The sequence below is a fragment of the Colius striatus genome, chromosome 2 (genome assembly GCF_028858725.1).
Source record: "Colius striatus isolate bColStr4 chromosome 2, bColStr4.1.hap1, whole genome shotgun sequence".
Taxonomy (NCBI): domain Eukaryota; kingdom Metazoa; phylum Chordata; class Aves; order Coliiformes; family Coliidae; genus Colius; species Colius striatus.
The window spans coordinates 106461841-106487711 of NC_084760.1; the positions used below are offsets into that span (position 1 = coordinate 106461841).

The following is a 25871-nucleotide window of genomic DNA, read 5'->3' on the forward strand; positions in this document are numbered from 1 at the left end:
CTAAGGTGGTGCAGGTCAATTAATGCAATTCAAGACACACTATTATATTACTCGACAAAAGAATGTGCATACCACATATGTATAAATAATGTGTGTTGTAGTTACATATAAATACACATAATGACTTGCCTCATGTGCCCTCTGTTGCTCCAAAAGGCTCTGGTAGTTTCCTGAAATCTCTGCCGCCAGCTTCTGCTCAGTCTGAACTAATAAATCCATCCAAGTCTCACATTTTTCCAAGAAGGTCTGTTGCTGCAGCAAGAAAGACTGCAGCTTACTGAAAGAAAGACAGACAAATTCAGGCAAGGTCTCCTGCTCTCACACATAGCAATGAGTCTTTCAGTAACTTTCTTGGTAGAATTCTGTATCATATGGTAACACTTTTCCCATTCTTCTGCCTCATTCAAATTATGTAGTCAATGCTTTGAAAAGTAGTAGTCTTCCTCATTTTAGATTCTGTTACTTTGTGGTAAAACCAACATCTCAGCTCACTAGCTTCACTCTTTACTTGCAAGTACACCAAAGAAAAGGAGTTTGGATTAATTAAATATTTGAAACATTTTCTAATTTGGCAAAAGGTATACTTTCCAGCTGTTGTAAGCTAAGAAAACTAAATAACAATCTAATCTATCCCCACCTGAATCTCTCCGTAGTCTGAGATGAGATAAGAGACCAGTGTCTGTTCAGGTTCTGCATCCTTTTGATTTCTTTATCATTCAGGGGAAGTCTGTAACCCAGCTCATTAAGACGGTCCAAATCCGGGGACATGCTGCTGAACTTCAACATTTGACTCTGCAGCAAACAATGAAAGTGGTAACTAGTAAGTTCAGTAATTACTATGATAGACTTCAAAATTATGAAATAGCAATTTGGAACAGCCTTGGTTGCCACCAAGTGGCAAGCAATTCCTATGCATTTCCAGTATTCAGCCTCTGAGCCCAGAACAGAAGATGACTTGTATTCATGCTTAAACATCCACAGAGAAATATACTCAAATTGCACTGAAGTGTTTTGCTGAACTGGGGATTCACTTCTCAGAGCTGCAAAAGTAGGCTATTGTTTGAAGTCACGTGGCCATATTTATCAAAAAAAGTGTGCCATTTCCCTTGTTTCTTAGTCTGTTAAATTCCCATTGAACTCATTCAATTTTCTTATTTTAGTTTATTTTTTTGCAGTACAGAAATATCCAATTCACCACATTAGGAAAATGTCCTGTTTTTTCAACATGCCCAAGTGGAATTATATGCATAGTTAATCTTGAGAGAAAAATAGTGGAAGATTAAAATGAAAAAAATCCAGCCTAGATGGCAAAGTTCATCAACTTCTTGTCAGAGCCTCTGAAAGAAGAGGAAAAAAAGAAAGCCCTAAAAAAAAAAAGTGAAAGAGTTCAAACAGAGATCACATGGTGCATACTGTGAATAATTCTTCATTAATCAAGATACCTGAAATAAATAGATGATTTAATCCCTAAACTAAATATCACTGAGAAAGGAATTGTATAAATTCAAAAAAGTCCAGAGAAAACAAGATGAAAGAAATCTCCAAAAAGTGACACAACTTCATTTCCCTTCAGATTTGATATTGATTTTATTCTAGGTAGTTTGCCTGTCCTTTTCTTCCTTACTCAGGGGCAAAGTAACATAGACAATCACTCCTTGACTACCATCAAATTCCTAAATTGTGTCTTTCACTTTGCATGAGTGAAAATCCTTTGATATGTATAGAGAACGTGTGGTATTCGTGCATACTTTGTACCATGAATAACCATTCTAACACAAGAAATCAACACTTTCTGCATTTATTAGTCACCTTGAGTTCCTCCATTCTACCCTGTATTGCTGAAAGATCAGATGAGTGATTGGGATCCTGTCCTTTCAATATCTCTTCTGCTTCTGTTATCCAGGCCTCAAGGACTTGCAGGTTACTGGCGAAAGTTTGATAATCCAGCACTCCAGCCTTGAATAGAAAAGGACCCATAGCTTAAGAACATCAGTCAGATAGCATCCATATTGACATTACACTCCTAGTTATTCTCATTATAGGTTTGCAAAAAGCTGTACAGGCTAGGAGCTGCTTTGCTCACAGACTGGAATTATTATGTTCTTTTAGGTTAGAAATGAATATTTTTGACCATTGCGAAAAGACAACAGTTGAAAAAAGTCCACAAGTATTTCTTTGCCTTGCAATAGATAGCCTCCTCAAGCTTTCTTTTATGAAAGTAACTCTTCAGCTTAACCTGTTGTCAGCTGAGCGAACCTCTAGTTGCTATTAATGCAATTTCAAATTAAAAACTTCTCATGTTTTGTCTCTTCAAAACACAGTGATGTTATAAGCACATTCTAGACAATGATGGATTTCTTGAGGAGAATTTCTTGTTGTCCAAACAGAAGCTACTATCTTTGTTTCTTTCTCACCCATATACCTTCCTATGGAACTCATTCTGCCACTCCTTTTTTGCTCTTTAGTGACATAAGCAATTAGCAACACATACTGAACATGCTTTGACAGAAACATGTGTCAGTCTGGTTGGTGACATTAATATGAACTGTAAAAATCAGTTCTACACAATTATTCAGAATGTCTCATTTGTTTTAGTGCTAAAGAACTAGCTGTGAAAATGGGTTGTCTTCATGGGAGCAGTAGCTGTAGATCCAGCTGTTGGCACTATTGCTGTCCGCAGAAAGAATAGTGCCCTTGGCATTGCAGATAGAGGTTTGCTATCCTCTTTCCAGAAGTCTGACCTTCTTACAAAGGTCTCTGTGCTGGATTTTTTTTTTTCCCCCTAGTCTTGTATTTTCTATTCTCAGCTTTGGCTTCCAGGGAAGTCTAGAAAATAATGATGAGCAGGTAACACCACTCTCTTTTTCCAGGCAGTTTTAGCTAATTTATGAGTTTTCAGATACCACAGGTTGATCAGATTGAAGGACTGAAAACACTCCCTGCATACCTGAAGTACAGCCTGTTGCTTGCGAAGAGTCTGTTCTAGGGCTGACAGATTCTGGTTCAGAGAAAGATGATCAGACTGTATAGCTGCTGCTGCTGTAGCCTCCACCTGGCTTTTTAGCTCCTCTCCCAGTTCTTGAAGAACAATCAGTGACTCTTGTGTTTTCTTCAAATCTGTGAGCACATCCTGAGGAAACAGGACATTAAATAAAGATGTAAACAGTTAACCTGACACACTGCTGATGTCATCCTCCCCTGATTTAAAGGAGGAATGAAATGGCTGAACTCTACTGCTATATGAAAAACTTATATTTACTACTGTATTTCAATGCCAAACTGTTCACTCATACTCTGTATGAAAAGGAAATGATGGGCAGAATAAAAAAGTAAAGTACCTGTGCTCAGAGAAATAGGAAAAAGTGACTTCTTAGCTACCTTTGAGCAAGCTTGAGTTACTGATAAAGCCATACTTGTTGTAACAAACCCTTTGAATCTACTGACATGCTGGTCCTAAGCAGTGGCAGCCCTCAATGAGGGTCAACTCAGGTCTGACTAGATCTCCCTTTTTCTCCTGCTATGAATTACTAGGACGGATGAAAGAATCCCACTTTTGTAACTGGCCTAACATAACAGCTAAATAATGACTTATCAAGAAATGAAGTTATTCAAATGGGACAATTTGAATTCAGAGTCCAGATGACTAAAGCAGCAAATGCCCAAAATACTCATTAATGTGTTCATTTTCCTCCTTGCAGTTGTTTTGCTTACACCAAAACAATTAACATCTTAACTTATTGTTTATTATTTATTACACATAATAAATTTAACTCAAAAGAAACAAAATGTAACCATAGACAGGAGATAAACTATTTTTCTGCCCTGAGATATTGTCTTGAAAAAGGAAGAATCTCAAGGTTTCAGAGTGAATGGTATCTTTCCATAAGGAAGGATAAAGACATCCCCAGAAAATACAGTCTCTCAATTCAGAAAAAGGGAACAGACTTAATTGGTGGGAATATAGAAAGAAACATGAATCCTTTGACTATTAGAAGGAATTCAATATCTTTGGTTGAGATATTTTCCCAAGCAAGAATTCCTCTAATGAGCAGGGACTTCAGACTGAATTTATCTACATTCTCCAGAGACGTGACTTCAGATACAAGCTTCTGAAACACCAACCCAAGTAATGGAGGGATCACACGAAAAGTATAAGAAACTCATGAGATCTGGGTAGCAGACATAAAGCAGTCTCTTGTGCTTGAGACGCAGGAGCAAAAATAAATGTGTTGGTATGCAAGTTTCCAACACACCAAGTAAACATTTTAGTAATAAAGAGACTTGTGATTTTTAGCCCACAGAGCTGTGAAAAAGCTTAACTAAACATACATTGCAGTCTTGAATCCAAGTAGTAACTTCATCATCAGCAATGTCTTTGCTAGTGGCAGTCTTCAGGAGTTCATTGGCCTGGTCTTCTCGCTGACAGACTGCAGAAGAGCACTGCTGGTAACAGTCCTTGTACCTCTGCCATAGCTGAAGGAGGCCCTTACTGGCACGCAGCCGTTCTGCAATCTCCTGCAGAAGGTTGTTCCACCTGGTGAAAAGATTAGATGAGTGAAGGAAGTCTGGGAGAAACATTTACTTTCTTAAATGTGTTGGCATTTATCTCACTAAGGAAATCACAATATCTAAAGATTGTTATTATGTGATAAAAATGGAGTGCTAAATCCCATAGTATCTCTTTTGAAATGGGGTGAATAATCCTTCCCTCCACTTCCAGATTCTAGGACAGGATGGAATACTTATTAAAATAAATTTGGCATGACTGTGTTTTCCAAAAAAAACCTTCTAACTCTCCACTAGATTAGTTTTCACACTTGGATCCTGTCTTTCAGTAGCTTCTCTGAGCAAATCCTTATACTGGTTCTTGCCTGGATTCAAAGTTGAGGAAGCCGTTTGCCAAGCTACTGATGGAGGCTTAGACCTTCTTACCTATCATACCCTGCCAACAACCAGAAAAAGCAAGCAAAAATCTGGGGAACCTGGTGCATGCAGAGTAAATAAATTTTTCAGACAGGATTCTTGCATTTTAAGTGCAGTATTATTTTCCAGTACGGTATTTATTAATCTTGTTTAGCAGCCATGCATGGAGCAAAACAATTGACAATAATGTCCAAATGTGGAGAAAATAATATTTCATTTACTACTAGTGGTAAACAAGACAGTTTTGCTCCAGTCCTTGGCAAAAGAAATAATGCCATCCACCCCCACAAGCCCCTCAAATCCACAGAATAATAAAATATTAGGAATTAGTAATGATAGAAAATTGGATCAATGGATAATCACAAATTTACAGTTGAAAGTAAAGTTCAACATGGAGACATTTTCTACCTCATATTCACTTCTTTCAAGGTGTTCCTAAGTGTTTCAGTCACTGGTGGGTGACATTCTTTCAACAATTCATTAGTCACAGAACCAAATTTCTGTAAGCTACTTTCTTGCTTTTCCAATTCATCTTGTAGGCTCTAAGATAGAATAATAATAATAATTAAAAAATGCAATTGCATGATGAAGAAACATTTCAAAACCATTTATATCAATTACATCATACAAGTTATGAATGCAAAACTTGATTTCATGTGCGTTTCATCTAAATAGAAGGTTGTTTTAATATCTTGGTTTGAAAAGTGGTGTTCATGCTTAGGGAATTTAGATATGTCTGGACTTCAAATCACACAAAATAAATGATAATGTAAACTTAAATTTGCTGGCAGATACTAACAACATAAGTTCTTGCTAGTTCGAGCATCTGGAAATGTTTGCATAAATATTTTTTATTCCAAGCACAACAATAATCTTGGAAATAAAAGCTTATTCTATGTAACAGAAAAATAGTTAAAATAATTTCCATTAATTTATTTCAAGTAATATGACTTCATAACTAAAGTCTCATTGTACTTTTATATTTTTTTTTCTATCTAAATTTTCTCTGCTTTTGGATTTTTTAATTTATTTTATTATAATTTATAATATAAATTATAATAATTTATAATTATTTTATTTATCTTCAATCTACTACAGCCACACGGCTGAGGGGGTTTGAAAATGTGATCTCAAACATGTGTCAGAAGCTCTGAAGCCTGATGAGGCAGAATGAGGTAACTAGTTTTACTAGTCACTAGCACAATTTAAAACCTTTTAACAATTTGACAGTATGGCTCAAAATATAAAGAACGGCATCAAAAATCTAAAACAAAAACAACTATCTTCATTTTTTTAATAAAAAATGAAAACTACAATAGCTATTTTGTAATATGTTCTCTCAATGTTATGTGATTTTAATGTGCCAGTCTGACTGTACTTTCATTTCTCATGAAACAAATCATAGCTATCTGCATTCATGCAATGAGGATAAAATAAATCCTTGAATTCATTTGTAGTATATCAAGAAGCATGGTACTCTTTTCACCTGAAGATTATCAACTTGGACTTTCACAGCTTCCAAAGAACCAGTAAGAAGATAATAACGGGACAAAGAATATCTGGCTTCTGTCAGGTAACCGTTCAGTTCTTCATAAGCCACTTTGTAAACACTCCATTGATCAAGAACAGATTGCAATAATATCTTCAGTTGGCTAGTCTAGGAGGAGGGAGGAAAGTAAGTAAATGAAAATTATTCAAGATATTTTTTTTTTTAAAAAAGGATTTCCTCTTTTTTGGAACTCGGATACTACCTGTTCTATTTGTCAATCTTAAACCTGTTGGAAAAAGGAAGACTTTGGACAACCATCAGCGGGGCTCAAATTGAGTACAGATAGCATAAAGTTCTGTTTGATTTTTATGAAGCTAAGATGGCAAGGATTGAGAATATATCAAGTTTATTCTACTTTTGTCCAAAGTGAGATCCAGAGAATTTGCTAAAGATCATGAAACTCATAACCTTAAGGCAGGCAAATCAGTCTTTGAAAGTCAGCAGAGAGGCCAGCTCTTACATACTGCACTGCTCCTGAGAGGCAGACTGACGTTGATCAAGCTTTAGATGATGACAATTAATGCTAATCTCTTCCTCATTCTTCAAGAACTATGTGCTTGGATCATTTGGTATCTTTCTACTAAATATAAGGAAGTATTTAAAAAAGTTCAATTATAAGAATTAAAATCATCCCTGTAACAGGAAATATTATAACCATTTTCTATGGAGTGTACACACAAACTTGGGGATGGATGAAAACAGGGACACAATTCATAAGCTCTTCCCCTACATGGAACTGTAGGGGTTTTGCCTGGGTCAGGTTTTGGTAGTGGGGGGGCAGTGCTACAGGGGTGGCTTCTTTAAACAGAGAGCTGCCAGAAGCTTCCCCTGTAGCTGACAGGTCTAAGGTCAGCCAGTTATAAGACAGACCAGCAGCTGTCTGCCTGGCCAATTAGTGACTGAGGTAACACCTCTGTGAATAACATATTTGAGAAGGGGAAGAAGTTGCTGTGCAACTGCTAAACGGCAGCAGCAACAGGGAGTGAGAATGTGAGAACATCTCCGCAGACATCAAGGTCAGTGGAGGAGGAGAGGGAGGAGGTTGCCATGCACTGGGAAGAGAAATTCCTTTGTGACCTGTGGTGAAGACCATGATGAGGCAGCAGTCCCTCTCCAGTCCATGGAGGACCATGGTGGAGCAGAGATCCACCTGCAGCCCAGAGAGGACCCCACACCACAGCAGGTGGATGCCTGAAGGAGGCTGTGACTCTGTGGGAAGCCCACACTGGAGCAAGTGCCTAGCAGGACCTGCGAGACTGTGGAGAGAAGAGCCCACACCTGAGCAGGTTTGCTGTCAGGACTTCTGATTCTGTGAGGGACCCACATTGGAGGAGTCTGTTCCTGGACTGCGCTCCCTGTGGATGACCCACGTTGGGGCAGGGTGTGAAGAGCTGACCCTGTGGGAGGCCCCACGCTGGAGCAGTTCACGAGGAACTGTGGCCCATGGGAAGGATCCATGCTGGAGAAGTTCATGGAGGACTGTCTTCCATGGGAGGGACTCCACACTAGCAGTGGGAAGTGTGAGACCTCCCCCTGAGAAGAAGCAGCAGCAAAGTCCACCTGTAATGAATCTCAACCTCCATCCCCTGTGCCACTGGAGAGAGAAGGAAGGAGAGTCCCGGGAGGAGGGAGGTGTTTTAAGATTTGGTTTTATATCTAATTTCCCTGCTCTGTTTTGATTGTTCATTAATAAATCAAACCAGTTCTCCCCAAGTTGAGTCTGTTTTGCCTGTGACACTAATTGCCAAGTGATATCCCTGTCCTCATTATGATTCACAAACCTCTTGTTATATTTCTCTCTCCTCTGTCTAGTTTAGGAGGGAGAGTGATAGAATGACTTGGTGGGCACCTGGAATCCAACCAGGGCTAAATCACCAGAGCCATTTTGGAACAAAATTATGATTCAGGGGAAAGCGTGAACGCAGTCCCCCACTACCACATATTTTTCAGCCAAGTTTCCTGCACTTTGGGAAACTGCAGGGGTCAGCACACCTAGAAAGGCTCACCCTGGGAAAACGTTCTGTCTGATCATGGTGCCTCCCCTGCCAGGTAAGTATCCACTAGCTGCAAACTGCTAATTCTCCCTCTTCTCCATGCCCTGTTCCTGGAGCTATAATTTGTCCCTTCACAATTCTTTTACCATGTGATCCAAATTGGCCCAGGAATGGTTAATTTCTTGCAGCGTATTCATAACAGCAGAAGAGACTTCTTCCTTCTTGTTCTGTATCAAAGTAAGACCACTCTGTTCTACATTTTCTACTTCTTTTTCCTTTGCTCTTATTGATTCTTCCAATTCCTGCAAAGAAAAAAAAATACCTGAGCATTTCTGTTTAATTGGCAAGATAATGCCTTGTGATAGAAAAGATGCCTATAAGATCCTTAGTTTACAAAGTATGAAGATTCGTGCTTGCATACTTTATCTTTTTATTCTCAAGAGTATCAGCAATTTTATTTCATATTTTATGTTCCTTTTAAAACATAGTTGTTGGTCTTATATTTATAGAAGCATATCCTCTGCATTAAACTTCTGTGTAATCTGCTCTCATGTAAGAATCCAAAGCTCATTAAAAATAGTACAGCAGTTTGAAGACATGGGAAAACTGTTGTGTGCCTCAGTGTGTCCTAGAACACTGAGGGAGCTTTTTAATTAGTACAAAGCTGGCTCAAGCCTCTGGAAAAAAATGAATTTTGCCACGCAAGGAAAAGGACAAAATGACTTTCTAGGGAAAGATGTCAATTTGCCATGCCTCCCCACATGAAGTGGAGTCTTTATTCCTTTGCCAGGTCACAGCAAAGCCCCTTGCTGAGGACAGTGAGCCTTCCCCTGTTCTAGATGACAAGTTCATTGGACTCCAGCCAATGACAACAAGCAACAGATTGCAGGAATTTTCCTTATTGCCTCCTCAAGGTTGCATGCCATTGGGAAGCATTAATGAGCTCAATAGCATTTTGTTCTGCTCAGTGTTCCCACACACTAACCCAAGAAAATGGTACAAAAACTAATAGCTTGCATGATGACAAGTGAAGAAAGCAAACACTGTGGCCTTGACAACTTGTTAGTGGCTTGTTTTTCTACTTCAGGCAAGTGCTGACTGTCTCGCTCACTTAAGATGACTCTAGATTGGTTTAGGAAATGCTGATTCAAAGTTTGCCAGTTTTATCATGTGTTTTATCAACACATGAAGTGCAGAAGTTCTGGTATGTAACATTCTTTAGTCACAAAGCCCATCTTCCTCAAGCCTCCAGAGTATGAGAACAAAGTTACAAAATAAAGGAGAAAGGACAGGAAGCCTTTGTGAGCAACAGTGTCATATAGCATGCTCCTATAAACTCATTCCTAGGCAGGAAAATACCTATATCATTTCATGGCATGGTGCAGAGAGATCCAAGAAAATGCCATCGTGCTCTGACTCATACAAAAGCTGTGTAGCTTCAGATAGTGCAAACACTGAGCCCAGGCAGAGGAAGGAAGTATGGCTTGTAGGCTTCAGGCCAGCACAAATTCATGTTTACATGTCTGAAGGTAAATTAGGCAGCAGACTGTGAGGTGAGAGCAATCTTGTGATGGCCCTTCATTAATCAGCATGTCATGTGATCTCAGGTTACATTTTAATTTTCTGCAAGCTTTTCCTTACTGAGAGAGATGGATCATCAGAGAAAACAACACAACAGAATTCTGGGCAAATTGAAAACCCCTGTCTTTCAATCAATTACTCTCCCTATGAATCCAAAAAGCAAGTAGTAAACTGTTGCTATAACAGACTTTACATTTTAGATAGTGGTGAGAGGATCAAGATTCTGTCCAATCTTGCATATACTTGCTATTAACAGAATATATCCCTGTAGACATACAACTCACTTTTCTACATATATATATACACACACGAGAGCATTTTTTCTATCATTTATTCTTAGCCTTTTCATTATTATTTCACATTTCTTCAAGCTTCTAGCAATGACCTAATTCAGACTACAGCCTTGGAGTGATACATCTTTTTTTTAGAGCAGTTGTACTTTTAAGGTGAACGTAGTAAACTTGACTTTCCTAAAAGTGGATTTTAACACTAAAAAAGGCATGAAAGTTTGTACAAGGTTGTTCTGTAATTCGGAATATAAAGAGGCAAAAAATTTTTAAAAAATCAATAATAGCAAATATCTCTGATTATCTGTGAAAAGAGGGTTCCTATTAATAATCTTCAACTCAAAACTGAAATAAAGACACATTGCTGTTTATGATCAGTGACAGGAAAAAATGGTTGCCTTCACTTATTAATATGACACTAGGCAGCAACTAACATTGGTTAATAAATAAACTGCAGCTTTTGTACTAGTTGAATCAGATACCTGGGATTGTCTGACTCGGTTATTTCTTAAACAATTTACTTACCTGCTGATCAAAGTTTTGCCATTCATAACTGACTCCTCAAGCGCACTTGTTTACTTCAGTGACCAAAAGGAACCATAAAGGTGATAAATCAGATTCAGCTTTGAACTCGAGCCAAGTACAGCCTGCCGATTATGTCAGGCTCTGCTAAATTACCCTTGCTTCAGTCGTATGGGTTTATCGTGCTGAAACCATATAGATATCTGAATTGAAACTCAGCACTGCAACCAGTTTGAAAACTTAGGTCAAGAACTTCAGAGAAAACACTGACTTCTAACATATCTGGCCTAGCCAACTATTTGCCTTTACAGAAACAAAGATGGGTTTACTACACTGGTGAATATAGGCTAAATTCTCTTTTGCATTTCATTTTAATAGATTTCCAGCTGTTCTGTCTGTGAAGACTTAAAAGCTAGATGATATTTGGTCCGTTCTTTAAATGCATGCAGGAAAGAGAGTCACATCTAACAAACTCTTTTTCCTTACTCCCATTTAAGGGGATGGAAATACCAACCTTTTGGGCATACAGTTGTGCTGTTAAGAGTTTAATCATACATTTAATCTGGTATGAAATTTATTATTTGGTGGCTCATAGAACAAAATACTTTTGAGCAAAAATTATGTGACATCTGATACCATGCAGAGGCCTTGTTTATGAATTCAGAAAAATCTGTTTTGCCTGTACACCTATAAACTTAAATTCCAGCCTGACAGCTCTGGAAGCAAGTTTCTAACTATTTAAGTATGTGCTATTCTGAGCAAGATGTTCAGAGACAACTGCAGTAACCTATTCCTATTTCATGGGAGAAAACTGAGGTGGTTCTGAACTTATGTGTATTGCTTCTACCTGCACTTTGCTTCACTCTGTCTTTGCCCATCATAATCATGATTATCCTTCAGTCTTCTGAAAGTAAAACGGAATCCAGCATATTACCTTCTCTGGACAGTTGAATAACTTTAAAAAAACCATTGATTCCTAACACATTTTGAATAAAAGCCTAAAGCTACCTTGCATTCTAGCATTTTTCTTTGAATTGCCAGGTGGCATATATCAACTGGAAAAAGAATGGAAAAAGAAAGTGAGAGGGGAGTAGAGGATAAGTAGTGATAAGGCAGAAAAAACAAGTTGCTGAACAGTTAAGCACGGTGTTCATAACATCAGGTTCCATAAGTCTAGCTAAACAGGAATGGGAACATAGTGCTTTAATGGCCTTCTAAGTTCAGTGTGTCTGGCATGCTCAGAAATGTTCATGCTTTAATACACAGTGCCAAAATAACAATGATATTGATTGCTTTTAAACATCTTCAGGACATTATTGTTCCTTTCTCATTTTTTATTGTGTGCACTTTAGGAATGAAATCTCTCCCTCACTGAAATAAAGAGAAGCTCAGCCATGGACATCAATTGCATGAAGATTTCACTTGGGTATATCAAGTGGTGTTTCTAACTGTTGAAAAGAGAACAATGTTATTTATAAGATGACATTACCTGACAATCTTTCAAAGCATTCTGTACTGAAGCCTGGTCTCCAATTTTGTGTTGCTGTTGCAGCTTCTTCTCTTGGGTTTCAAACCAAGATTTTAGGCATTGCACATTATTTTCATATTCTATCCAAGATTCCTGCAGACTTTCCAGCAGCTGGATCTGCAATGAAATATCAGTATATATATTCTCATCAGTATATATAGTTCTTATAAAACTGCATTTATTGTTGGGTGGATTAAACAAATCAGTAAAGACCAATTCTGACCAGTGCCTTCTCGGAATTCAATGCCTTGAGAATTAATACACAGTATATGCATTCAAATTTAAAAGTATCTGGTATTTTTAAGTGTTCATAATAAAAAAACCTGTACTATCCAGAAATAATTATAGAGTTAACATATTAAAATATTAAACACACTGAGAGGAGCTAACACTTCAGAAGAATATTTTTGTGTAGTAGTATTCTTTTCAGAGATCAAGGATCTCGGGATTGTCCAGGTAAAACTAAGTATGCAAACCTATGATTTATGTTCCTTGCTTTTAACTGTGGTAAAGCAGATGAAGATTTATATCATTTCCTTTGCCAACTAAGTGCTTTAAAGTTACTCAGACAGCAAATGAGATGACACTTCTATTCTTTAGGAAAAAAAAGAAAAGAAATAGCAAGGCAGAATTTGAAAGTGGCAGCATTACTATAAAAAGCATTCCTAACATTTAACACAAACTTCACTCTAGGCAATTAGTTATCCTAATTAGAACTGGTTGACTAATTTGGTCAATAGCGGCCTTGGCCACAGTGATGATGAGACACTTGTGAGTCAACTAAGGAAAGCAATTATCAGACTAAAGAGCCTTAGAATAGCAGATTTTGGTTTAGTCAGGTAAGCAAGATCCCATGGATATCTGTACTGAAGGACAAAGGAGTCCAGGAAAGTGGTTGATCTTCAACGACAACTGCCTTAAGTCACAAAAATCCATAGAAAGTGGGTTACAAAGAATTAGCCTAGAACCATGGCTCGGCCATGCAGGGCTGATATTAGGAAAGTAAAATCTTGTCTGGAACCAATTAGTGAGGGACAGAAGTCCTTCTTGTTACTCTTAAGTACAACAGCAACTAATAGGAAACCACAGAATAGTCTGAGGTACGCAGTGCCTTCTCATCTCTCATCTTACTCACAAGGTCTCCTCTCATGCCTCCCAAGTCTTCATGCCAAGTAACAAATTTTGGCATATAGATGTACTAGGCATGGTAGAGGAGGGAAGAGTTATAGGCTACTTACATAAGCTGGACATGTAATAGTCCACAGAACAAGACAGGATGTATCCAAGGGTGACAATGTCATTTCAAGACTGCTGTCTATTACCTTTAAAACATCATGATGGTTGGAGGAAATTGAAATTACTGGGAAAAAATTATACTGGAAAGCCTGCCACCGCCCATTTCCACATGTATAAAGAGCAAGGAAGAGGAACAAGTATGGTCTTACCAAGAGCAAATTGGACCTGACCTAAATGATTGCCTTTGCTATCATGATATAACCAACCCCAAGACAAGTGAAGAGTAGTGTTTACCTTGGCTTTTGCAAGACTTTTGATATGATATCCCATAGGGTAGCAAAAATGAGGAGGCACGGGCTGGACAGGAGGACTACATATGAATGAACTGAGTAGAGTCATCAGGCTTAAAAGTTAGTGGTAATCATTTTGATGTCTATCTGTCGGTCATTTATAATATGCATCTACAAGGTCCTAGGGTTCATACTGTTTAATATCTGAATAACATGATGGACTGTGCTTTCAGCAGGATTCACTGCTGAATTCATATTGATTTGGGAGAAGTAGTTGATACACTGGAGAGTAGGGCTACCATTCAGAAAAAACCTCAACAAGATGGAGGAATAGGATCATCAATTTTCATGAAATTCAGCAAAGACAAATGTAAAGTCCTACAGCTGGGACAAAATAACCTTATGCAACAATACAAGCTGGCAGTAGGCTGGATAGAAAAAAAGGACTTAAGAGTTATGCTGAGCAATAACTTGAACATAATAAATCAACAGTGCATTTGTGCTGATGACGACCAACTGCATTGTGTTACATCATTGACAGTGCACCTACAGCAGGTCAAGAGAAATTGTTCTCTCCTTCTCCTGGACACTGACCCATTTTGAGCCTTCCAGTGCAAAGAAGAGATTGACAAACTGGTGAATGGCCATTTAGGTTGTTGGGGCCAAAGGACATGACATACAAGGAGACACTGGCTTCATTCAGTCTGGGAAAAAGAAGGTAAAGGAAGCATCTCATTGTGCTGTCCACTCCTTATGGGGAGGTACAGCTAAGACAGAGGCAGAGTATTCCTGGAGATAAACAGTAAAACAAGAAGAGATAAGTCACAAGTTGCATCAAGGGAATTCTCATGTGGAACAGGGTAGAAATTAGTCCCTCACAAAAGCAATTAAAGCAGGAATGACCTGCCCAGAAAGATTGTGGAATCTCTCTTTGGAGATTTTTAAAATTCATCTAAGCAAGTCCTTGTGCAATCTGATTTAACTGTAAAGTTAGCTCTGTTTGAGCAGAAGGTTGGACTAGATGACCTGTAGAGGCTTCCAAGCATTAGAAGCTAACAGTTCTTTGTATTTTGAAAGTTTGTTACCTTTTCTGTTATCAGGCCTTGCAGGATCTGCCAACGTCTGTTCATCACTCCAAGCTGCTCTGCAAAATCAGTTTTGTCACTACGTTTACTTTCAACATCCTGGCTGCTAATTTGTAGCACGGATTGGTTCACAAAGTCTACTGTCAATTGTTTGCAATTTAAATCTATCTTGAAACCCTAGGAGAAAAGAAGGGAATAAAAATCCAAACCGTAAGTACCATAATTTCTCATCTTCCTGCGAAATAGAGGGAAAATGTTGACAATTTACAATTTTACTGGAATTTAGTTAAAAATTTATCTGTCAATAGATCAACAATTAAAGGCACTTTTACTTTTTCCTAAATATAAAAAATGAACCAGCAACATATCGACTTTGGAACGAACAATCTGCCTTCCCCGCAGTCCGGCTCCCTCAATTAATAATCTGTAAACATATTGATATTGGCCTGAAGGATCAGATTTAAGGAAAAAATTGGTATATATTACTTTTTTACACTTTAATTAGTCTCATAATTTTAAATACATAAACAGGTAAGAGAAAATATTCTTACAAGTAAAGAAGAATAATAGCCATGAAGTAAAGTGATTTTTCAGGAGACTAATGAAACAAATCTGATTTTGAGAAGAATGTCATTGCATGCAGATTTATTACAAGAGCACTAGGGCTCTAGTTAAAGAAGAGAAATTGTGTTATGTCTATACTCCACAATAGTTATCTCAAGATACCGCATCTTTCATATTTGCTTCAGATACTGAGGAAAATTATCTTGATCTGTAAACCACTGGCTACCTTCCATTCAGGAAAGGCTATACTTTGAGAGGGTAGTGTTATGCAGACAATTAATAGAACAACTTATATAATTTGCAAATGCTTTGTAGTTTTGGGTTAAAAATCTAATAGGGTTTAAGCATGTGCCTATTCCTTCGGATTTACCTAGAAATTAAGGTAAACATATCAAAAATTCTATTCCTACCCTGACTAAGCAGCAAAGTCATTTTGATTTCTTTTCCATTGTAACAAATGTTTCCCAGTTCTGACTTGTGTACAGTTCTAACCACCTCACAATATAAGGGTTTTTTTTTCACCTTAATCACTTATACTTTAAATATATATCTATATATATTTTTATATATATATATTTATATATATTATAAATATATATATATATTTATATTTTATATATATATATATATTTAATGGGGATAATTCAAAAGGGAAATTAGTAACATTTCCACTCAGTACCTTGTACTTCTGGACATAATCCTGAATGACTTCCTGTCCTACTACATTTTTTATACTCTCTTCGTCCTGTTGAATGACATTTTCCATAAGGGAAATCCAGCTCATAACTTCAGTGATAGCATGGCGAGAAGGAATTTTGTCCATCTGGAGCTGTAGAGATAACAGATTTAAAATACATATTGTGAAGAAAATGAGTAAGAATTCCTTGCTTTGCATTACCATAGAACATTTCCTTTATCTGCTCTTTTTATCATGTTACTCTATATCCCTAACATAGCACTGAAACTTATAAAAAGAAGTAAAAAAAGAAGAAAAGAAAGGTTTTAACAAGAGATATGTTGTTTAACTGCATGAATTGCAACTAGAATATGTTACACTAAAGGCTTCTTAATTCCATTTTTCATTGTACAAAGAAACTGGACAGAGTCAGACTCCATTTCTGATTTACTAAAGATTCTGTACTCTCATTCATTAATTCTGTATTGTGCTTTTGGAAAAGTAATTTTAAGCTATACTTTTCCTGTTCTTGTAAATGGCTAATAAATAGACCCATGAAAAATAATTCTATACTACTCTTCTTGTGGGATGATTTATAAATGGGCTGATCTTGAATAGCACCTATTTTTTTTTTCTTAAAAGATTCACTTTCAATATGCTTTCAAGTGCTTGCTTATATTTAGTTACTCAGAACATGTTCTAAGACATTTTTAGGTAGGTATAAATATTTTGCATTACAAGACAGTTCAATAAACTACTGAATTACATAATTTTGTTTAATATAATAGAAGTGTAATAAATGTTAACTAAGTCTATTACTAACTCTGAGACCTTTCCAAATTATAAGCTGAAGCAATAGCTTACTCTAGTAATGTGCTAGTAACTAAGTACTAAATCAAATTTTAGACCAGTGTGATTCTTTAACTTCAGTATTATAACACTGAAAACCCAAAACTACACAATGAAAACCCTGCTGCTCCTATACAGGCTAGCAGGGACTTTGCACAATGTTTTTAGATTTATTTTGTCTTGTACAGACTTGAACCCAGCCTATTCAATTTGGAGAAAATCACCAACTAAACCTGACAAATCACAGGGATGTCGACTCCATTTTTCTAAAAAAAACATACCAAGATGTTGAAAAAATCCTCATCTGTTGTTTGGTTAAAATTTAACAAATGTAACTGTGGAAGTCTAAAATTAATACTGATTGGTGTTAGACAGTATGGATAAACATGGTTTGGGCGTAAGTGTAAGGTTTCTCACATTAAAACAGGAACAGTACTGTTCCTATCTTGACCCCCATGGATGAATTGAGGAAGGGAGCAACTATCTCTCACAGATAGTGCCAACAACATGCTCTGAATTTTCTAGAATATCAAAAGCCATCACTAGTCTTCCTTACCTGGTGTAATTTCTCTTGTACTACTGGGATTTGTGTGAGCAGCTCTGTCCACTGACTGTCAATGTGAGACAATCCTGCACGCAATGTTGCTGTATCCACCTTCTTCAGCCTGAGGAGTTGGTTCCCAGTACTCAGGACAGAAGATTTCTGTGATGATTTAGCATCCACTTCTTTTGAAAATTCCTGTAAGCAGAATATTTTTTGGTGAAAATAATCAAGTACTTCTTTATAGTACTTAGAGCTTTAGCCCAGAATGAATAACTTCTGTTCCCTTTAAAAATATGTACTTTCTATTAGTGTTAACCAGCTACACTCTAGACCAAGTGAGAAGACAAATTGTCTTCGGTCATAAAACCATTTTTTTCTTTCAGAATAATCAAGCCTGATATCACTGCATATATCAAAGGAGTGCTTAATGTGACTATACACCAGTTTGGTGAACAACAGCTCATCTACCGAAAAAGATTTTTTTTTTTTGCATACTCACTACTTCAACCATGAGAAAAAGTAAAACCAAATATCAACTGCTTATTTGAAGAGAAACTGGTGTTCTAGGTCTATGAATGACTTACCAAGAAGGAGTTCAGGTGGTCTCGGACTGTTTCCAGTTCCTGAGGAACTGTCAAAGACTGTTGGCTCCAAAACTCAAGTCTCTCCTTTGCAGATTGCAACCAATGTGTCAGTTCATTTGATTCACTCTGATACCTGTAAAGATGTTTAAAAAAACCCAATAATTTCCACTTGTCTCCAACTGAGCACCTTCTCCTCCACATGTATGTAGCTCTCTGGAAAGGCTAGTAAGCCAATAAACATGGGATATTATAATACACCAAGCTTGTACACCAGGTAAAGAATCAATTTCAAAAGCAGTATATGAACATTAGTGAAGGCAGCCAAAAGCTCTCTTCCATATATGTAATTACATAGGCCCATAAGAACCCAACAGTGGCAATGCCCGTATCAGAACATGCTGAGGCTATCCCATGCTACCCAGCAAAGCACACACCCTTTCTCATCCATGTGTATGCATATGGGGCTTCTAAATTACTCCTTTAAATAAGATATCTTCTGACTTCCTCCCATCAGCTGTTATCTGGTATGTTTCATTGCAAATGAGGAATTAAAATAGAATCGTAGACTCGTTTCAGCTGGAAGAAACCTCTAAGATCGAGTCCAGCATTTCTATGGAACAGAACCAGGATAGCGTAAACTATCACATATATCTCAAAGTATTTTCCAATAGTTCTGGGTTCAGAATTATTTTGATCTGAACAGTCTAAGTGATGAAGCTTATGTTGGCTGTTACATAAGTATTACCTTGTCCAGTGCTTCAGTATCGTCTCCAGTCTATGAAGTTCCTTGGTAACCCTGCTGGTGTTACTCAACCAGTGGTCTCCTAGTTGGTTCAGTTGACTTTCAAGATCTGAGCAGCTAACAGAAAAAAGGAGCCTTTTCCCATCATCTAGCACTCGGTATAACTTAGGTTGGTATTCAGTCAAGTTAGATCTCAGGTGCTGTAATGACAGATGAGACGGTTAGATAGCTCTGCAAGTCTCTGCTACCACACTTTCCCAACATACAGTTTTCTTTTACTGCACTTTGTAGCATATCCAATGTCACTGCAGCACATCATATTTTTTTTCCCTGCTGCACCAGCTCTAGAACTCTCTGACAATCATTGTGCTCAAAATCTGAACATGCTGTCACAAAACCCCTCACTTCATATGTGTCTAATGACACCTCCTTATGATGAATTCCTCCTTGATGTAGATAATTTACACTTGAACAATTTCAAAAGAATCTTGGTGGGACAATTTCCGAGAGAAATTGATTTAAATATCAGAATGTAGTCTAACATCTGCTGAAATTTCTACTGCAATCAAAGTTACAGGTGTCCAACACATAGCTGTGGCTACTCTTCAGACTTTTCAATGCCTATCATCATCTCTGGTCATCTAACTCTTCTACTGATCTACTTTCCTCCTATCATTGGCTACAAAAGAGAAGATAATCCACCCATCCAAATACCTTAACCTTTAGATTCGGCATTATAGCAAACCTTTTCAGTAGGAGGTGGTGCAGCATTGCAATTGGTCCCCAGCTCAGCTGTGGGATCTCCATCTTGTGGTTTCCAAAGCTCTTGCTGATTGAGCCCATGGTAACTGTCCCGCTTCAAGTGGGAGGTTGGGCCTTCAGAGGTCCCTTTCATCCAACTTTTCTATAAAGTATGTCTAAAAGGCACCAACCTGAAAGAGTGTAATCCGATCTGTAAGCCTGTCCTCTGATTCTTCCACTAAGCCAACAGTGGGGATGCTACTTTCAACAGACTCCAGTTGCCTGCTAAGTTCCTGGTAATCTTCATCCAGATGCATCCAGGTCTGCAAGCACAGATTACCCATGTAAATACTGAATACTGAATCAGGGAATCTTGATATTTTCTTATTTGCTTTCTCAATCTGAAATCCTATAGCTGCATGGCTGTGAATGTACAGATGTAACAGTTCAAATTTGCAATGAACCTACAAAAAAACACTGTCTCTGCAGCAAGCTCAACTTTTGACTATAACACAAGGATAAACCTGGCATGTTCTTCTTGTTAGTTAAAATTAAGCAGCTCTTTTAAATATAGAAGAATGCAATTTTGTTATCTGAAGTTTTACAATAATAAAATAGCAAAGATTACATATAGTCTACCAGTGCCTTGTGTGTATGACAGCAGATGTCCAACAGTTCTGCTCAAGCACAGGAAATCAACATTATAGAATACCCTGGTGGTTGATCACAATGTCAATACAGAAAATTCTCACCTCTAGGACGTATTCCAGCTCCACCCCTCGTTTATGAGCTAACTTCAATACAGTTGAAGCTTGTGTCATTAACTCTGAATGTGACTGAGTTTCATTCAGAAGTGCAAAGCTACTCATCTTTCTAAAGAGTGTTTCTGTCAGGATCATGTGGGACTCCAATCCCTGAAAATATTCCTGAGAAATTTGGGTGTGAGGGAGAGGGTAAAAAGAGAATAGAAAAGAGAAAGTGCAATTGCTATTCAGTTCATTACCAATAAATCAACATTTTAAAACCATCTGTAGACAAAGAACTTGGTAAATTTTTCACTCCACTAACATTCACAAAACCCAAAACATAGTTTAAAAAGGACAATGGCCTTTTTAAAGAAAGAAGGAAAGAAAGAGGTCATCCTGTCCACACAAATTCCATTCTAACTCTCTTTCCACAAACAAAAATAGCTTAAATCAGATATACTACAAAAATTCTGTCCACAGAAATGTGGAAAAATCTTTTTATATTTTGTGGAGGCTATTATAAAACATAAGTTTCTGTTGGAAAAAAAGGGGAATGGTGGATTTAATTGCTATGTGGCATGACAGGACAAGAATAGGAACTTGTTATGAGAATATGGAAAAAAATGAGATCTACATGGGTTCACCTTCAATAGAGCATTTGAAAGTCATTCTGTCAGAATAGTTCACCGATTCCAATGTAAAATAAACTAATTTTTAATATATTCTATGTAATACTAGCCGACCATTCTAAAAAGCTTCTGAGTCTTTAGGAACAGAAGTCTTACCATTTGCTGTGTACAAGCTTACAAGCATGACTAGACCTGAAATACATATCAGTTTCTTACCTTATGTTTGTCAAGTAGTAATCGAACCTCTTCCTTAGAAGCAACAATAATTTTCTGGTCACCAGACATCTTTTCTTGGCCTGTTTCTACCAGGTCAGTCAGGTCCTGCAAAGCTCGTTCATACTGCTTCTTAAGAGCCAAATTCTGATTCAGGTCACTCCGTCTGGATCCAATGAGCATCATCAGCTCATCATACTTATCCTTAGGGGCAAAGAGCATCAATGGTGATTCTTATTTCACAGCTTACAAGTGTCTTTCTAGAAGCAACCTTACTGTCCCTATAGTCTATTCCCAGCTCAAAAACACTGTGAAGATATACTAACTTCATTGATAAATGAAAAACTCATCATTTTAAGAGAGGAAAAATAAGTAAGACCCACATCTCTTTCAAGTACACACATTCAGAAATAAAGCTTCTAGAATCTCAAAAGTCGCAAAGGAGTAGGGTGACCAGGCTTAAGTCACCACAAAAACAGACTACTGTTTACATTTTGCTTCTTATAATGGAGAGGACTCCATCACAGCTACAGACTATAGGCTTCTCAAAGCCATATTTGTGTCCCTATTCTGTCTCAGTAGCTTACTAGTAGCAAGCAAGATGCATACAACTTGTAGCTAAAACTAAACTGGGCCTAAACTATCAATATATTTTATATAGAACAGTAAAGTATCTAAAAAGTGCCGCATACTGTATTTCACAGTTTGTCCAGACTGACAAATTACAATATGAGATACAACAAAGAATCTCATCAGTTCCCATGTGCTATTACTCATCTTGCATACCTGAACCACAAAAGTGAGAACTTAGATAAGCTTTTCTCCACCTTGAGCAGGACTACTTTATTGTTTTGGTTTTGAGAATTCTATTCTCAGAACATAAGTCTGACTGTGAGGATAAGTCCATACTTTTGATCAAGACAAGACATCCAGAAACTAATTAATGAAATTATCTCTACGACCACCTAGTGCTATAGCAAAGTACCCACTCTCAGATTGCAGCTAGCTTATTAGCTGTAAAGAGAAAATTGTGAGAAGCACAACTGCAGAAAAAACAAAAGGAAGGCTTTTCTAAAAACTGAAATCAAGGAGAGGGGGATTATCTAACAGGGAAAAAAAAAAAAACAAAACAACCAAAAGAGTAGAAGGCTCAAAGTCCCAAAGGATAAAGAACTGGGAAAAAGACACACTTTTGCACAAACTCTTTTGTCATTCGTATCGCTGGTTGGACAAGTGCAGAAAGGACACATGTTTAAATGTGTTTTCATGATCAATACTGCAAATAATCAGACAAGAAAATCAACTTTTACAGCCACTGAAATGCTTTTAAAGACTGTTTCCTAAACTGTCTTATGAACAATAAAAAGGATCATACTGATACCAGACAGGTCTAGAATGGAACTTAGGAACCATACCTGAATCTTAGATAGCTCTTGTAGAGAAGGTTGGTCAATTTGTAGCTTGTCTACACGTCTCTTTAATTCATTGATTCCAGCATCAAGTTCCTTCAAATCTTCTTCTGCCTGCAGTATGACCTGTATTTGAGAATTACATAATTTAGTTTGATGGTTTAATATTAAACAGCAACCTAGCTACCATACAGCAATACTCTTCTGTTTTCTGCCTGAAGTATTCACCAATCCTTCTATCTGATGAAATTTTAAAGGACACTACAAAGAAAAGTATTAATTCAAAGTTGCGGGAGCCCAGCTTGTTTCTTAAAGTTAAATACAATATAGGATTATTATTTTTGTAATTATAAGCCTACATACACTTATACCAAACCTTGCAGTGAAGTTCCATGCTTTAAATTATAAAGTACAGGCACACAGAGAGTATTAGTTGTTCTAACACCTTCTTTTAAAGAATTATTTTTAACACTCTTTCCTATCATATTACTCTTTCCTGTCATACCTGAGCATCAACCAACCAACCAACCGGGGAGAAGACATGCATGATTGCAAAGATCTGTGTATAGCTCCTATTAGGACCAGGATAGGATCAAAATTACTGTCAAGGAAAAGGAGTTATAACATTCTCTTTTGTACTAGGAAAACTACAACTTAAGAACACAGGTGGGTATTGCAAATGTGTATGCAGGTGACAACTTTATTCAATGGAAACTACAAGTCTTTCAGCCTAGAAGTCTCTACTGAAGTAATGCATGCAAGCTTCAACAAAGTTAAACACACAAGGTAGGCTCCTACAGTTAAAGTCCTTTATTAACACCCTATCTCAGAAACTGCCTATCCATATAAGCTTGAACTATACACATGAGTAAAACTCCTTACTACCAGTAATGTGGAGCACGCAAGACACAGTCACTAAACTGACATCTCATGCAGCTAAGTTACCTGGCTGATGAAGGGCTTTATTTCTACTTTCCCAATAAAATCTTGAACAAAAAGCAATGCTTTTAAATTTGAACATTTTATCAGCCCAAGTACATATTCAGAAACAAATCAATTCATTCGCTTTTGTTACCATGTTGTCTTCCTATTTGGTAGTTAAATACAGAATAAAAAATTTGCTAATCTTTTGTATCATAGGAGGTAGAATAAGACATGGCTGCCAGCTCTCTTATTTCTACAGGAAACTTAAAATTACTTCAGAATTTGATCAGGTACATAAAGCCCAACATTTCTGTTTAACTGCAGGTTGTCTCTTCCTCTCAGTCACCTACTGGCACCAGACATAAGTAGCTCTTGGGTAACAAGAAACATCTTTACAAAGTTTTCCTTAGCGTACTTTTCTCATTGGCAACACAGAAACAAGGGAATGGGATTCGTCATTTTAATAGATAATTATTCATCAGGTAATTCCTGATAAAGAAAAATCAACTATTGACTGAAATGAAAATGAGTAACAGTCAAGGTATTACTATAAATCAATGCAGAAGAAAGTGCCTTTGCTTTCTACGAGTGTAGTTTGGGTAGTTTAGTTTCTACTAGTGGCCACCAAAGTGGCCAAATTTAGCCAAACTTTGAGTGGGTTTTGGTTCATTGACATTTTCTTTCCTTCAAATACTGTCCAGTGTATGCATAACTAGGTCATCTGGGGAGATAAGAAAGACACTTTGTCTTGGTTTGGCGCTCTTTATTTCTTTCTACACATAAATTGTACACTCTCAGAAGTGTTCATTTTCATATAATTCATATGAACTCATGTTCCCTAGAATACATTTACACTGTGAATAGAAATTTTACTTCTTCTCCCATCCCCAAATAACAGACATTTGGTAATACCTGCATTTGTTCTGTTTCTGGTCTCTCAACTGCCTCTGCTAGTTTCTGTAGAACTAAGTATTTGTTATCAGCCACTGATGTAAACAGGAGCTTCAGATCATTCTACAGGAGACAACAACAACAAATTATAGCAACAGTTCAAAACAACTGAAAAAGACTTCATGTTCCAAAAAGTTTAAAGCTTTGCAATATTACAACGTCAATACTGAGGCACAAAATCTATTCTAAATTGGAAGCATCATTAACATTGCTGAAAATCCATAACTAGATACATATGAAGTACGTTTTTTAGTAAAACTAAACCATACTAGAGGGTCTATATGATCATAATAGACTGTAGAGTCCAAGCAGGACCTGAAAGCACTTCTGAACTCTGAAAAGATTTCTAAAAGTGCACATTTCTTAATTTCTTTCTGGTTTTCCTCAATACAGATGGCTTGAGATGTCATCTGAGTAATGGGATGCCTTAAAGATGGTCAGAAATGTGTATTATATTTTCTACCCAATCGCAGCCAATAAACACTGAGTCATTTATGAAATTATATAATATATACAGTGGAAATCTAAAATTGATTTTTCTCCTTTGAGAACAGTAGTCAACAACTTCCTTTTATGCAATACTAGCAGGGTGAAAAAGCATGGGACGAATGATCACTTTACAATAATGTCATGAGCTGCAGAAGGCTTCTAGCAGAGAGTTTAAATTTTGGATCATGATTTGGGAGCTAACTTTTGTGTAGTCTAAAAAAATGTTTTTCTGTAAAAACCTGCAACAACCTTGTTCTTTTGATTTGGTAACAGAAGTTCTCATTGCTTTAGGTATTGCATTCTTTATATCCCCATTTGACATGCTGACCCCTGTATCATCATACCTTGAAAGTCACTATTTGCTGGAGGCGTTCTTTCATCTGATGGCATCTCTGGTTTACTAATGACTCCAGCAATTTTAATCTTCTCAGGAGACAATCCAAAGTGTCTTCTATAATATCCCTATTACCACCATTCTCAGGAAATAATTGAGCAAATAAATTCTTGTTCTTATACATTTCTTCTGTTATGTCTTTGATTTCCTTGGCAAGAGACTGATTTTGTAGAAGATAAAAAAAAAAAAAGTGACAATCACACATTCTGGACAGTAGGGAAACATATTGCCATAGCCATTGTCAATTTTGCAGTGGTGCAGTGACCTTTTACATTGTTAATATCCACACACACGAGAAAAAGTTATGCAGCTTCAGTGTCTCTGATAGTAAAAAGATCCCAGACTGCTCTGAGGGAAATGAGAGACGGAACAAAATGAGGTAAAGTCGTAGAACAGTTTAGGAATGGAAAGGACCTTTAAA

The 25871-nt window shown here is 37.1% G+C and overlaps 1 protein-coding gene and 1 pseudogene across 7 annotated transcripts in view; both read right to left on the reverse strand.

The window, feature by feature from the left end:
* Positions 1 to 25871, reverse strand: part of SYNE1 (spectrin repeat containing nuclear envelope protein 1) — a 287050-nt gene that overhangs the window by 50696 nt on the left and 210483 nt on the right. For all 7 annotated transcript variants that reach the window (XM_061988999.1, XM_061989000.1, XM_061988996.1 and 4 more), the window contains 20 exons: positions 25401 to 25610; positions 24529 to 24630; positions 22699 to 22818; positions 21287 to 21487; positions 20448 to 20621; positions 19887 to 20018; positions 18958 to 19154; positions 18213 to 18345; positions 17641 to 17823; positions 16239 to 16388; positions 14996 to 15172; positions 12346 to 12501; positions 8613 to 8768; positions 6410 to 6580; positions 5332 to 5465; positions 4330 to 4534; positions 2948 to 3130; positions 1810 to 1956; positions 638 to 792; positions 130 to 277 (listed from right to left, as the gene is read on the reverse strand). In XM_061988999.1, the coding sequence (XP_061844983.1) occupies positions 130 to 277; positions 638 to 792; positions 1810 to 1956; positions 2948 to 3130; positions 4330 to 4534; positions 5332 to 5465; positions 6410 to 6580; positions 8613 to 8768; positions 12346 to 12501; positions 14996 to 15172; positions 16239 to 16388; positions 17641 to 17823; positions 18213 to 18345; positions 18958 to 19154; positions 19887 to 20018; positions 20448 to 20621; positions 21287 to 21487; positions 22699 to 22818; positions 24529 to 24630; positions 25401 to 25610 (3234 nt within the window). The remainder of the gene's footprint in view (positions 1 to 129; positions 278 to 637; positions 793 to 1809; positions 1957 to 2947; positions 3131 to 4329; positions 4535 to 5331; positions 5466 to 6409; positions 6581 to 8612; positions 8769 to 12345; positions 12502 to 14995; positions 15173 to 16238; positions 16389 to 17640; positions 17824 to 18212; positions 18346 to 18957; positions 19155 to 19886; positions 20019 to 20447; positions 20622 to 21286; positions 21488 to 22698; positions 22819 to 24528; positions 24631 to 25400; positions 25611 to 25871) is intronic.
* On the reverse strand, positions 8377 to 8529 carry LOC133625037 (U1 spliceosomal RNA; annotated as a pseudogene).